General features: G+C 33.6%; 1 protein-coding gene across 2 annotated transcripts in view; it reads left to right on the top strand.

Moving 5' to 3' along the window:
* epha2a (eph receptor A2 a) overlaps window positions 1–13,905 on the top strand; it is a 44,151-nt gene that overhangs the window by 9,361 nt on the left and 20,885 nt on the right. The window contains exons 2-4 of one of the 2 annotated variants that reach the window (XM_073952575.1): window positions 41–125; window positions 4,263–4,330; window positions 8,210–8,867. In XM_073952575.1, coding sequence (XP_073808676.1) covers window positions 4,277–4,330; window positions 8,210–8,867 — 712 coding nt within the window. In that variant the 5' untranslated portion in view covers window positions 41–125; window positions 4,263–4,276. 2 annotated transcript variants of the gene reach the window in all.

Below are 13,905 nucleotides of genomic sequence, written 5' to 3'. Positions count from 1 at the left end.
ATATGAGTTGTTTGAAACTATTTTGCACATATTTTTTTAGTGCACGTCGGTGGACTTGAGATGCAGAGAGGAGTTGACCACGACGATGGGGTTTGAGTCCGGTGAATAACAGTTCCTGAAAGCGGGTAAGACAAAAACAGAACCCAAATAATAAAACAAACTAGTAAATAACAGAGTGAGAATGTGGTAAAATCTGAAAATGTGGTAAAAATCAGGCAAGGGCTTTTCTTTTTTTCTGGATTGCGTTTTAAAACTGTCGGTTGGGTTTAGGGAAGAAGGAGGTGGTTCAGTCGATCGGTCAGTCAGTCAGTCAGAAGACAGCGGCCTCTGGTGGATTTACGCAAAAACAGCAAGTGCGAATTGCACTCAAGAGAGAAATTTGACATCTTTAAAAGCATACACGATGGCCTCTGGTGCATTTGCAAAAACAAAAACTGGAACAAAATGTGGCTCGTGGGATGTATTTGGTGCTCTCCAGAAATGTATATAGCGGTATGTTTTTACAATGAGGGTGGGTTGCATTTATAGCTGTATTTGAATCAGACTGACAAAAATCTTAAAGGGATAGTTCAGCTAAAATAAAGATCAACTTACCAATTATGGATCCTCAGGGGGTTTCAAAATTTTATGAATATCTTTTTTTCTGTTAAACGCAAAAGAAGATATTTTAAAGATTGTTGAAATTTGAAGCCTTTGACATCTATATAGTAAAAATAATGTGGAAGTCAATAGTTACAGGTTTCCATTATTCTTCAAACAAGAAAATGTTTTTATATTGGCGTCAGTGGAACCACAAGGAACATTTCCTATCCATAGAACCACCTTATTCTACTAATAATTATGTTTATGGTATAAATAATTCTTTAATTTAACAAGTGAAAAACAATAAATGAAACCCAAAATAAATCCCTCAGGTTGTTTTTTTCCATACATATAGTGGCTTATCTCAACATTTATGGCATTGTTTGCTTTAATTCTTGTTTTTTATTTAAAAAAAACATTGGATTTGTAAAGTACTTCTTCTATAGGCAAATAAACAAGACAAAGGAACTTATTTTAAATTTAAAAGAATATATATTTTTTTTTATCACAGTGGCAGATTGTTATTGTTCTAAGGACAAACTCGCTTAATTTAGATGGATTTTTTATAAAACAAGATTTCATATGTTATAAAACTGGCTTCTCAAGTCAATGCATCTTAATGTGAGAATTTCGAGATCTTGTAGAGACAAAAATTCCAATCTAGAAAAATTATTTTGCCATTTCTCTGAAATTTCTCTGAAATTTGTTTGTCATCCCTGATCATTTTTGTTTCTCTAAACCACTTTCGTAAGTGTATAGTTATTTTTAAAAATATTATAGGTTTTGTTTTGCACATTGTTATATTGGACAACTCTTTACAATTTAAAAACAAATAAAACAATAAAAAACAAAATATTTTATTAATGTTTTTTTTTTTTATGTTAAGCATTTATTAATGTTAGTAAACACAAACGTTCACACTAATGTTAACAATGCATTATTTAATGATCATTTTATTGTGAGCTGAGATTAAGTATTGTTCATCATTAGTCTACTTTATGCCAACAAATATAATCTAATTATAAACTTTTAACAAAATAATGCTCTGATACCTCGAACTCTTGACATTTAAGCCAGTAAAAAGTCTTGATTTGGTTCAGGGCCCTGCCACATAAGTTTGTCTAGAATTAAAGCCGAGGTCTTTCATTCATTGTGCGTCTAATGAATATTCATAGAGGCTCACACAATGCATGCAGCCTCCAAAGCTCTTGAGAAGAAGTCAGCTTGTGTTTGACTCGCAGGTCAAGGAACTCTGACAGACTGCCAAACAAAAGAGACTTGACTCAAGCATTCCTCTGCGTTGCCCGGCGAGGCTTTTGTTCGCCGTATTTCTCTGTCTACATATTCATACTCCTGCAACTCATTAGTGGTTATTCATTCATTGATGCAAGCCCACTTGACCCCTTCTCTCACTTGTCATGGGAATGAAATAGTGATGGTTGATTTGTTAAATATTTTGAGTGTGTCGTATGTAGGGGTTTTTAATCTTGATGAACGTTGACACAGACCCCCAGATATGACCTTATAAAGGGACCCCCATTAAAAGTGTGTGTTTTAAATACCAAATTGCATATACACGCTACTGTTAAAAATCTAAAATATTTGTATTATTTATTATAATCTAATTTAGTATTTATTGATTTCAATCAATTTCGCATAATTGATGTATTCTAATCATTTTATATTTATTTTAGTTTTATATGTAATATTTTTATGCAAATATTTGCATAAGTATTATATTATTTACTTATGAATTTGTCTAGATAGTTTGTTTATTTAAATCTTATTTAATGATATTTTTGTATTATTTTAAATTGATATTTTAAATCCCTTATATCCAATTTATTATTAGCTTGTTTGTTTATACCAATGTGTGTCTATTTATCTTAATCAAATGTTTAAATATAAATATTTGTTTAATTGTTATATCTAATTATTATATTTAGTTCATTTTAATCAATTGTTTGTTTGTTTGTAAATAGCAATTTTTTATTTATCTTAATTTTAATAAAGTATTTATTTTTGTCTTTTTCATGTCAATAATTAATGTTATTTAAATAATACATATTTTAATAATTATTTTACCAACTTAAAGTGTTTACATTAATAATATTTACTTATTTTATTATTAAATTGTTTAGTCTTGATTTTTATTTATCTGTTTTTATACTTTATTTTATTCATCTTAAACTTAAAATGTTTATTTTTGTCTTTTTCATGTCAATTAAATTACTTATATAATACTTATTTTTAAATAATTATTTATCAACCTAAAAACATTTACTTTGATAATATTGACTTATTTTATTATTAAATTGTTTACTATTGATTTTTATATACTTGTTTGTATACTTTATTGTATTCATCTTAATCCTAAAATATTTATTTTTTTGTTTGATGTATTTAAATTATATTTAATATAGTTTGGTCTTGGTTATCTTTAACCAGGTTTTACAAATTGTTAAGACGTGTTTTTTTATTATTTATTTATTTATTTTTTTATCACCATAACATGTGAATTACATTTTTACTTCTTCTCTACCCTAAAGATTTAAGGCTAGAAAAAAAACATATAGAGCTCCCTAATGTTTACAACTGCACATGAAAAAGTGTATTTTCGTATGTATTTCCAAATTAATATTTTATCTCATGTGACTTTTTCCAGTTGTAATAAATTTGATGCATTGAACATCTGCTTTCGAATCACAGTTAACAACCATTACTAACCTTTTCATCCTGAAACCCATTAAAATCCCTGGCCAACTGCATAAAAACCTGAAACCTCTTTTCAGTCTACAAAAATACCTGGATATTAGGCTTCAAAGCAGACTAGGACTGAAAGCACTCTCTTTGAACTGATACCGTACCCAATCGTCTAAAATTACTATTGTGCAAATGAACATGGGCAAACATCCGAAACTCATTGAACAGGTGTGGGGGCCGTCAATCAAAGCGCCCACGCGTCTCGGTGCACGCCCACCCGTACCATATACGGAGCGCATTCCAGGGGGCGGAGTCTTCTCGCTTCCCATATCCATGAATGAAACCTCACCAGCATTTTTAGTTAGTAAGTTCCTTCATGTCGGAGTCGGGGGAGTTTCGCATGGACCAACAAGTTTAATTAGACAAACACGATGGATTACCGACTCACTCGCGTTTCTTTCTTATTTTTATATTTATTTGCTAATGTATTTACTGGGATCCAGTCGAAAGAACGTAAGTACACACCGTGATTTACTTTAAAAAACGTGAATTAACACTTTACAATACGGTTTTGTTAGTTAAATTAGATGTATTCACTAATTTAACAAACAATGATAAATACATTTATTACAGTAACCTGTATATTCATTTTTGTAAACGTAAGTAATAGAAATATTTTGTTAGTTTTCATAAACTCATAGTGTATTAACTAACGTTAACACGCATAATTTTCGGTTTTAACACTGCATTAGTAGGCCTAAATGTTAAGTTATGATTAATAAATGCTGTACAAGTGTTATATTATGCTAATATTTAATAACATTGTGACGTGTTACTGTATAATAAGATATAGGCTTAATATGTGTGGACAAAAACCTACTGGTTAAATTATCATTGCTAATGTAATGTAGGTACGATTGAGGTAAGATTATTTGGCTTGATTATTATGTAATAATAAATTATTATATGATTCTCAGATGTACTGCTTGACATGAAGGCTGCCGGGAGCGAATTAGGTTGGTTAACCTGGCCAAAAGAAGAGGGGGTGAGTTTATCTTCCTTTAATTAATTTATTTGTTCCTTGTACACACCGCCTACATATTCATACATCCCTGAATAGTGTCCTTTCAGTTCAGTGTCGTTGAGTATACTTAAAGAGGTTACATGAGTCACTGTCATTTCGTGCTGTAAAACACCAATCATAAATGAGTCATATCCTCAAAGCCATTAAAAAGCTTTTCCAGCCATTAAAGTTTATACCTGAGCAACCACCGTCGTTTTTTCTACCTGGCAACGGGCTAGAAAAACATCCGAGGCCATCTTATTGTGTGTTGTTTATATAGGAGGTTTGTGTTTTATGTTATTTAATGAGGAAGATTAAAAACAGCAGCGCAACCTCTCTTAAAATCACATAAACATCACTGTATTAGAAATCAATGCAAATTAGGGGAATTGGTTAAGAAGATGCCACACAACTTTTAGCAAAATAATGACTAAACATGATGACATTTTGCTTATAAAGAGATTTTTCAGAGTTTCTGCTTTTTTACAGATCTTGGCATTTGATTTTGGTGTCTAACGCAATGCGATTTATAATTTTATGTTGCATAGGTTTTGGTGCGCATCTTGTGATAAATACTTTTTTTGTGTATATACTTTCTGTTCCTTTCAATCCATCAGAAGAAATATATAGCTTGATATATTGTTTCATAGTGTTGAAATATTTCATTTCTGAAGGACTGAGCAGAAATGTGTTTCACTGAAAGAGCGAGAGAGCACACAAAAAACCCTAGTTTCGTCTTTGAAACTTTGCTCTATAGGAATTTGCTGTGAATTCCTCTTCAGCCACACAAAAGCCTCTCCTGAGATACCGAGAGGGTCCCACCACTTCCTCTGACCATGCATATACTCACACGCTAAAGTGTTTAATTAGTCTTTTAGAGGCCAGTCCTGTCATCTTCATTCCCTGATGTCGCGAAGGCTTCCATCAGCTTTACTCAGCTGCCAAATCCTCCCCCAAAAATCCTCTGAGGCCATGCTTATTTTATCAGCTATTTCCGAACTTTTTTGAAGAGTTCAGTGAAAAGGGAAAAAGATAAAGGCAGAACATGTTGGAAAAGAGCAGAGCGGAGGCCTACTTTCGGTATCCCACACCCTTATAATGAGATACTTTTACAAAGGTGTGCATGTGATATCCACATTTAGTATGTATTTTATTAATCTAATGTTTAGAAGCAGGATATTGGGACTTCAGCTTAGGGTAAAACAAACTTAAACACACTTCATGATTGATTAACTCATCAATTGCCAACAAATGTTCTAAAATGTTAATTAAATATGCAAATAATGCAAAATCTAGTTAAATATGCACTAAACTGTGCTTGTGTAACAATCTTTAGGATTATGTTGTGGATTAAACTGTATATTTGTATAAATTTACATTTATATTTAGGATTAAAATTGTAAAGATTGATCTTGAAGTGGACATTTTTTGGTTGTTTTTATTGTGTTTTTGTTTTTCTAAAACAACAATTTATGAAAACTGAAAAGACCAGTGCATTGCTATTAGATTAGATGAAATTCAACTGTATTGTCATTACACATGTACAAGTACAAGGCAACGAAATGCAGCTTAAGTGCAACCAGTAATGCAATAACAGCAAGTGCAGGATACAGGCATAAGTTATAAAGTGCAATTACAGAAAAACTATGGTGATATTTACAGATTGATGTACTATGAACATTTTATACAGGTTGTATTAACTATGAAAAGAGATTTACAATAGATGAATATATGTACAGGTTGCTATTAATAATCAGAGGTATGCAGATAGATATGAACATAATTAAAAAATGTATATGTACAGTGGGTATGTACAATTCAAGATGAATTAGTGCAACATAGTGCAATGAATAATATGTGCAATTTTAGTTGCGCAAATGTTACATGATAAATAATGCAGTGTTTCTGGGGCGTGTAAGTTATGAGGAGAGCATGGGGGTTTATGAGGGGGCAAAAGAGTGTGGAGCAGAGTAGTATTATATCTGTACGTGACGTGCATTATCTATTTGCCTATATTGCCTTTATTTTGATGGTCCATTCGAGTAATAGACTGTCTGCTTAATGTGTTGATATGCTCCTTCAGCAGACATTTAACTGACTTTAAGAGACTTTGCAAGTACATGTCAGCTTACACTAACCCTAACCCCAACCTAACAGTCTACTTACAATCTAATGATAATCAGTTGGGATGTAGATGCAATGCAACTTAAATTCGACAAACACACTATCAGAATAAAGTGTGACCTGCCTTATAATTGTTTTATCAGTATTAAAATACAATTATTACTAAGCATTTTTTTGCTCCGTGGCAGTATAAAATCACAGACTTTCCCATTTGACCTTTCCAAATTGACCAATGGTTTTAGGACTACTCATCTAAATTATTGTCAATATCATTAAACATCATTAAATGCAAATGGAAATTACTTCTATTACCTGTAATGTGTATTCTGACTAACTTTTCCTCAGTTTAACTAACATTATGATCGGGGAATGCTTTAATTACTAATACTATTAACAAGTAGCTTACTGTATAACCTCCCTGTTAATAAGATATTAACTGTTTTTTGTACTTAAAAAGTACATATCTAATTATACATCCCTAATCCTACTCAATATCTAAAGCTAACTACTACCTTAATAATAAGCAGCAAATGGGGTATATGCAGTAGCATGCAGAAGGACTTTTAATGTTTCAGTAACCTGGGTCAAGCTCTTCTGGTGAACTGTATGCCTTTACAAAATCAGCGTGTTTAAGGTCTGTTTTCTTAAAAAAAATCAATTATCTTCACGGCCTGATTGATATACGATATAAAGTGGGTCTCAGAATGTACAAGAAGCACTGCATTAAATTACATTTTGTTTCGCACAATGTCTTTAAAATATCAACATTTATTTTACACCAGTATTTTCAGTGGATTTTCTGTGCTAACCTGCTAATCCTGATGGGGTTGTGCGTGTAAGGGTTAGGATATGGTAAAACTTTATTTTGAGGGTCCATTTGAGCATGAGTAGACTGTCTGCTTAATATCTGTCGATATGCTTCTTCAACAGATATTTAACTGACCATAAGAAACTTAGCAAGTACATGTCAGCTTACACTAACCTAAACCTCAATCCTAACTCTAACCTAACAGTCTACTTATAGTCTAATGAGAATTAGTTGTCATGTAGATGCAATGTAACCTAAATTCAACAAAAGGACCATCAAAACAAAGTGTGACCATGGATTTTCATCTCATTTTACGCAACTATATAAATGCTGAAGTCTATTTAACTGATTATATTTTAATGACATTACAACATAGATGCTGTAAAAGGAACCGTATAAAATTGACAAAAGTCACATTAACTGTTCACCAGAAGTAGGTCTGGGAAGAAACACTAGTTGTGCACATACCCTATTACGAGTTTATTGAAACAAAAGATTTGTTAATAGTGAGAACTGTACCTTTAAAAATAAGCTCAACTCAACTAATTTTTATTTTTAGCTCACTTTCAACCAACCACATTGGGTACCAAAGTGCTGTACATAAAAAAACTAAATCCATGCAAATAAGCAAGGAGCCAAAATACATAAACATAAAAAATAATAAGCTTGTTCATAGTGACTTTATAGTGACTCCGAAGTAGAAGATGTTCATAAGGAGAGTGGAAGATCAAGTCTTGAAGCTGCTGCTGAAAAAGCTCTATCACCTCGACTTTTCAAGCATGGTTGCGGAATTGTCAGAGATAGTCGATCTTTAGAGCGAAGAGCTCTCATGGGTTGATTTATACTAATTATCTTTTAAATATACTCAGTGTGACTGTATATGAAGTGTGACTGATGATCCTCTTTTCTCTCTTTTCTATCTTTCTTAGTGGGAGGTTGTGCAGACGGTGGTGAACGGCTCTCTTCTTTACACCTACAGCGTGTGCAATGTTGCCAGTGACACTGAACAAGACAACTGGCTTCGTACAACCTTCATACAGCGTAGACCCGACGTCTCCCGCATGTCTGTAGAGCTGAGCTTCATCGTCCGCGACTGCAGCACGTTTGGAGGCTCGTCACCCTCCTGTCGCGAGACTTTTGGCCTCTTCCTGGGAGAAACCGACTCAGATGTTGGCACAAATTTCCGCAAGAGCCAGTTTCGAAAGGTAGCCACCGTAGCACCAGACGAAGTGACAGCTGATCGTGGAAGAGGCCGGGCTGATCTGCGGGTGAATGTGGAAAAGCGGAGCATCGGGACGCTCTCCAGAAGGGGCTTCTACCTTGCGTTCCAGGATTTAGGAGGCTGTGTGGCTCTCCTGGGGCTGAGGGTGTTCTACACCACCTGTCCGGCCACCATGAGGAGCCTAGCCGCCTTCCCTGAGCAGGTGGCATTGGGAGCGGAGGTGGAGGGCACCTGTGTGAAGGACGCAGTGGTGCTTGGAGAAGCAGCTCCTCGGATGTACTGCACCGCTGAGGGAGACTGGGTCGTTCCCGTGGGCCAGTGTGTTTGCCGAGCGGGATACCAGGCTGTTGGAGATTCTTGCAAAGGTAAACTTGTGATTTTTGGGCTTCATTGAATTTCTGCTTAGTGTACTCTCAAGGTTGGGTTGCGGCTAGAAGGGAATCCGCCACATAATACATATGCTAGAGCAAAGATGCCCAAACTAGGGCCCTTGAGCAAAAGTTGACCCATGGTAACTTTTGATTTGGCCCACCATCCCATCTGAGAGTGGTTTAGAGATTATCATTCCAAATTTAAAGTGACCTTTTATGTGTTTGTTTTATTGTTGAACTACACAAACCCTGAAATTAAATGCTATAATTTAAATCATGTAAGGTAATCAGATTTAGTTTAAAATGTACAAATGACAGAGATCAATAAAGAGACTTTGTATTAAAATGAAGAGATACTGCATTAGTTTATACAACTCAAAGTAATTATTTCTATTTATTTTTTAATATTATGAAATCAATTAGGAAAATACCCATGGCAAGTAAAATAGTTTGGTATATTTATCTTTAGCCCATGGCTATTAACGATATTTGTTTTTCGGCCCTTCATAAAAAAAAGTTTTAGCACCCCTGTGCTAGAGTAATAGGTGGTTCATTCCCCTGTGGCAACCCCTCATAGCCAGGGAATAAGCTGAAGGAACGTGAGTGAGGGGTTTTCTGTGCAAAATAGGGGTTGATTTTGCATCTAATGGCCAATTCTCGTTTGCGCTAAGGCAGAGGTTTCTGTTCTTCTCAATCCTTTAAGAGAAATCTATTGCTGTAGATCTATAGATTATATAGCTATATAGATAGACAAGACATTTATTTATATAGAACATTACATTCACAATGATAATTTAAAGTGCTTTACATAAACAAGACTAAAAGAGACAAAGGTATAAGATATAAAAAACAACAAGGAATAAAACATATTAAAATCAGATTAAAATGTGTATAAACAAGTTTAAAAGTATAAAAGAAGAAAAGAAAGACATAAATGTTAGACAATAGTGGCCCCCAGGAGGCCAGGGTCCTCTAGGGGTCCTAATCAAAATTCCAATGGAATCCTAAATTGACTTTGAATGATTTAAAACAGCTTTAAAATGATGTAAAATTAAAATATTTACACATATAAAATATTTTAAAGTTGTTATTTGAAAAGTTAATTAAGTTATTCAAATTAAAGTTACATTTCTACTATGTCAAAAACACTAAACATGTAATATATATATATATATGTGCGGTTTCACAAAATCATTTTTGTAGTTCATATGAAGTCAACAACGTTATCATTTTCAGAAACATGCAATTTGAAAGTAATTCAGAAACGTGCAATTTAAAAGTAATTTGATACGTTTGCTTAAACACCAAATCCCTAAAAAACTTTTTAAAACCCTTTAAAGCTGTAAATCTACATGATTAAATACTTGAACATTAGTATTTTTCCAGTTGTATTGCATTAAAATGCTTATCAGGTTGAAAATGTGAATACAACAAACTAGATATGGAAGAAACATTTTCTGTATGAGATGTAATTTAATGTTGTGGACAGTTTTGATGGCCAATAGCAAATATAGAAGTGGTAATGCATAAGATATTCATTATCTCAAAAGTTCAACATATATGACTGCAAATATATTAGGGAATCAGGAACAAGTATTCAAGAGAACTCATGCAAAAAAAAAAAAGTCCATTTTGAAAATGAATATTTGTATCCATTTCTCAGGGAATATGGGTAATATATATTGGTGCATTTGAACAAAACAGATTTATTGAACAGATATATTTATAAAAGCACTATTTTAGTCACAGAACATCTTAAGAAATGAAAAGTTAATACATTTAAATGCAAGCAAAATATTGCAAAAATAAAAACTACAAACCACAACAATTCAACAAAATTGTACATATATTTGTGCTTTATTTTGATTTTTGCTATTTTAGAAAAGGTTGTTTAATATTTTCCCCAACTTTAAATTTGGGCTTCTAATTTTTGAACCATTATTGTAAGTTACTTTGTTAGATCAGTTTTAGATTTTGCTTCAGTACTGACTAAACTAATGTGGACAAATATAATTATCTAAAGCATCCTACAAAAAATATTAATTTAAATGAGAGATTTGTGAGGGTTGTATTCATAAATGTAAGTTAGTAATTAACATTGATGCTTATTTGATATTGCTGAAATCTGATGTAGTCAATTAGTCAATAAAACTTTTGAATAGGCTATTTAAAATACCAGATTTAATCAGCACATATGTTACATTACATCTAACTTCTGCACAGTCATCGGCTCCAACAATGAAGAAAATTTGGGAACAACTGCAGGTCTTTGTGGGTGGGCAGATGGTAAGCGTGTTGTCGGGTGAGGGTGTGTTCTGGGAAGCTTGGGAGATTTTTGTGGTTGCCACAGAGCTGTCTGAGGAGTTTGTGAGAAGCCAGAAATATGACTTCAGTCAAAAGGAATGTCAGTCGTCTCCACACCCTTTCACCTGCTGGTGTATTATTTCTACATGTGTGTTTAGCGCTTCGGGAAGGAAGTGTGAAGATATTAGGCTCCTATTGTAAAGCAGTGTTTTTACATAGTTACAGTGGTATTATTTTCGTTCATAGGGTTTTTTAACCTTTGGACATCTCAAATATCTTATGTTTGAATAGAAGCACTTTTGTTCGGATGAAAGGGTGGATGACTTTCAGCAATAATGCTTTTCGTTTGAAAAAAAGCTATCAAGCGTTAAGTGCAAACAAATGAGCTGTAATTTTACTTTAATCAGCCAGTGACTTAATCAAATTTCCTGAAGGTGTTTTCTTTTTATGTGCACTGTAAAAATTGCTGGGTGGATTTGTGTTGGGACAACATGAAGGGATCGGGAATTAAGTTAATCTATTAGTTTTTACAAATTTAAGTGGATTGAACGTAAAACAATTAAGTTGTTCGACCAAAAAAACTTAAGAATTGTGATGTTTCAGCTCAGTATTTGTTTAGCACCAACTAAAAATAAACTATTTACACAATTAAATGCAATTGAGTTGGTCCAAAATGATTTTATCAAATAAAAGGTTAGATATTTTAATATTTTTATTTAACCTAAACTCAAAGGTCTGATAATATCATGTATGTCTATTAGGGTTGGGTAGATAGACGATGCCATCGTCCATTGCAGATGGCCGAGAGACATCACCATGCTGAGCCGGCATCGTGATCTTCCACCCTGCGCTCGACGCAGTAGCGAAAAATACACACTTAGGCCCTGTTTACACTAACTCGTCTTAGTTTTAAAATGGCATTTTAGAAAGAAAACGATCCACGTCCATGCTAGCGTTTCATCTAGCATTTCTGAAAAGCCCTCCATTTACACTATACCACTGAAAACGCATATCACGTGACCACACACTCACACATGCATGCGCAGCAGCATATACACACGCACATCTGAGCTCCAGCCAGGTGCTTCAAGCACTAAAGCCAGAGAGAGCAGCACACGTCGGACAGTTTATCAAGGATGTACCGCCGGATCGCGTCTCACTATAGTTGTCAGTCAGTACTGACATCACAGCGTCAGTACACTGCTTTAATCTTTCGCTTTCATGCTTGTACTTAGTAATTTTAGCAAAAACCTCAGACACTGTTGGTTGGTTCCTGTTGGTTGTGCACATTTTTACCAACCAAGTTTGTCGATGCCATTAAAACAACACAGATCACTCTGCCTATTCATGCCAGAGTCCAGCGGATAAAGTGATTGACAGGTGGGAATTTGTGCTTAACTTTTATCTTCATTTATTTAGTTGATTTGGTTATAAACAAAGACCATGCGGGTCAGGTGAAACGGTAGGCTGAAAATAATTAGTTCATTATGAATTATCTATTCATAAATGATTATTTTACTGCCGCCTACAACAACGATGCCATCGTCCATCGCTACGTTTCACAATGATGTCACCCAACCCTAAAGTCTATTATGTGTCGTTCATTTCGAAGCCTCCTAAGTCTCCATTTGAAGTCATCCTAAATGAATGAAAACAGCCATTTTTAAGCATGAAAAATATTTTAAAATGATCCCTTTGATTTAGTTTTTTTTAAGTTGAATGGTTGCAAACAACTTACTTGGGCTTAAAATAAGTTAAAAATCAAATTAAGTTTAACATTAGTTTAAATTTAATTTGTTTGATTAGATTCAACATATAAATTTCAACAATTTTGCAGACATAATTTTTAACAGTTGATCGAGACTGATCTCAGAACTAATTTTAGGACAGTTATGGCTCACTGAGCAAAGCAACAAACTGCATTTGTGCTAATTAAGCTGCCAACACCCAAAGCATGGGTGCTTCTGCAAGGTGGTAATCTCAAAGCTAAAATGTTTCAGTGCACTGTAAAAAATGTTGAGTTCCAAACTATTCCTTCATGTTGTCCCAACACAAGTTGATTAAGATAAACAGTTAAGTTGTCCACCGAAAAAAATCAAGAATTTTGTTGTTTCAGCTCATTTTAAATAAGTAGTTTGAACAAGCAGCAAAACATTTTTTCAGTGTAAAAAATCCTAAAGGTTTGCATGAAAATTGACTACATCAACTAAAATGTCAAATGATTAAACAAGTCTTTCTTTTAACTTTAAACACCTAAGATTACTTTTATTGTCAACATTTCCCTCTCTTGATTTAATCCCATGCAAAGCATGCTGGAAACTACCCTAACCAGCTCGTTCCATCCAACACAATTCCAACAAAATACCTTCATGTTGTCCCAACATAAGTTGACTTAATAGTTTACAAATTTAGGTGGATTGAATAAAAATTGAGTAAATTGGCCAAAGAAATGACAAGAATTGTGTTGTTTCAACTCATTTTAAATGGGTAGTTTCAACAATCAGCAGTAATAATGTTTTTGAATGTATTGAACAAAAAGCAAATGTCATTTTTTAAGTGTGGATATAGGAAGTCATTTCCTTCAAGTCAGTTTTAAACGATCTTTAGGAATAATAGTTATTTATTTCAATATAATTTGATTATTTATTCATATTTATCAGTGTAGACCTGCACTTTATAAAGTGACATTTTTTAGCGCAGACTCTAAATATGTAGCTCGAACTATTAC

The sequence above is a fragment of the Danio rerio genome, chromosome 6, assembly GCF_049306965.1.
Source record: "Danio rerio strain Tuebingen ecotype United States chromosome 6, GRCz12tu, whole genome shotgun sequence".
Lineage (NCBI taxonomy): Eukaryota > Metazoa > Chordata > Actinopteri > Cypriniformes > Danionidae > Danio > Danio rerio.
Note: the sequence above shows the minus strand (reverse complement) of the source record. Positions and strands in the feature narration are given on the sequence as shown.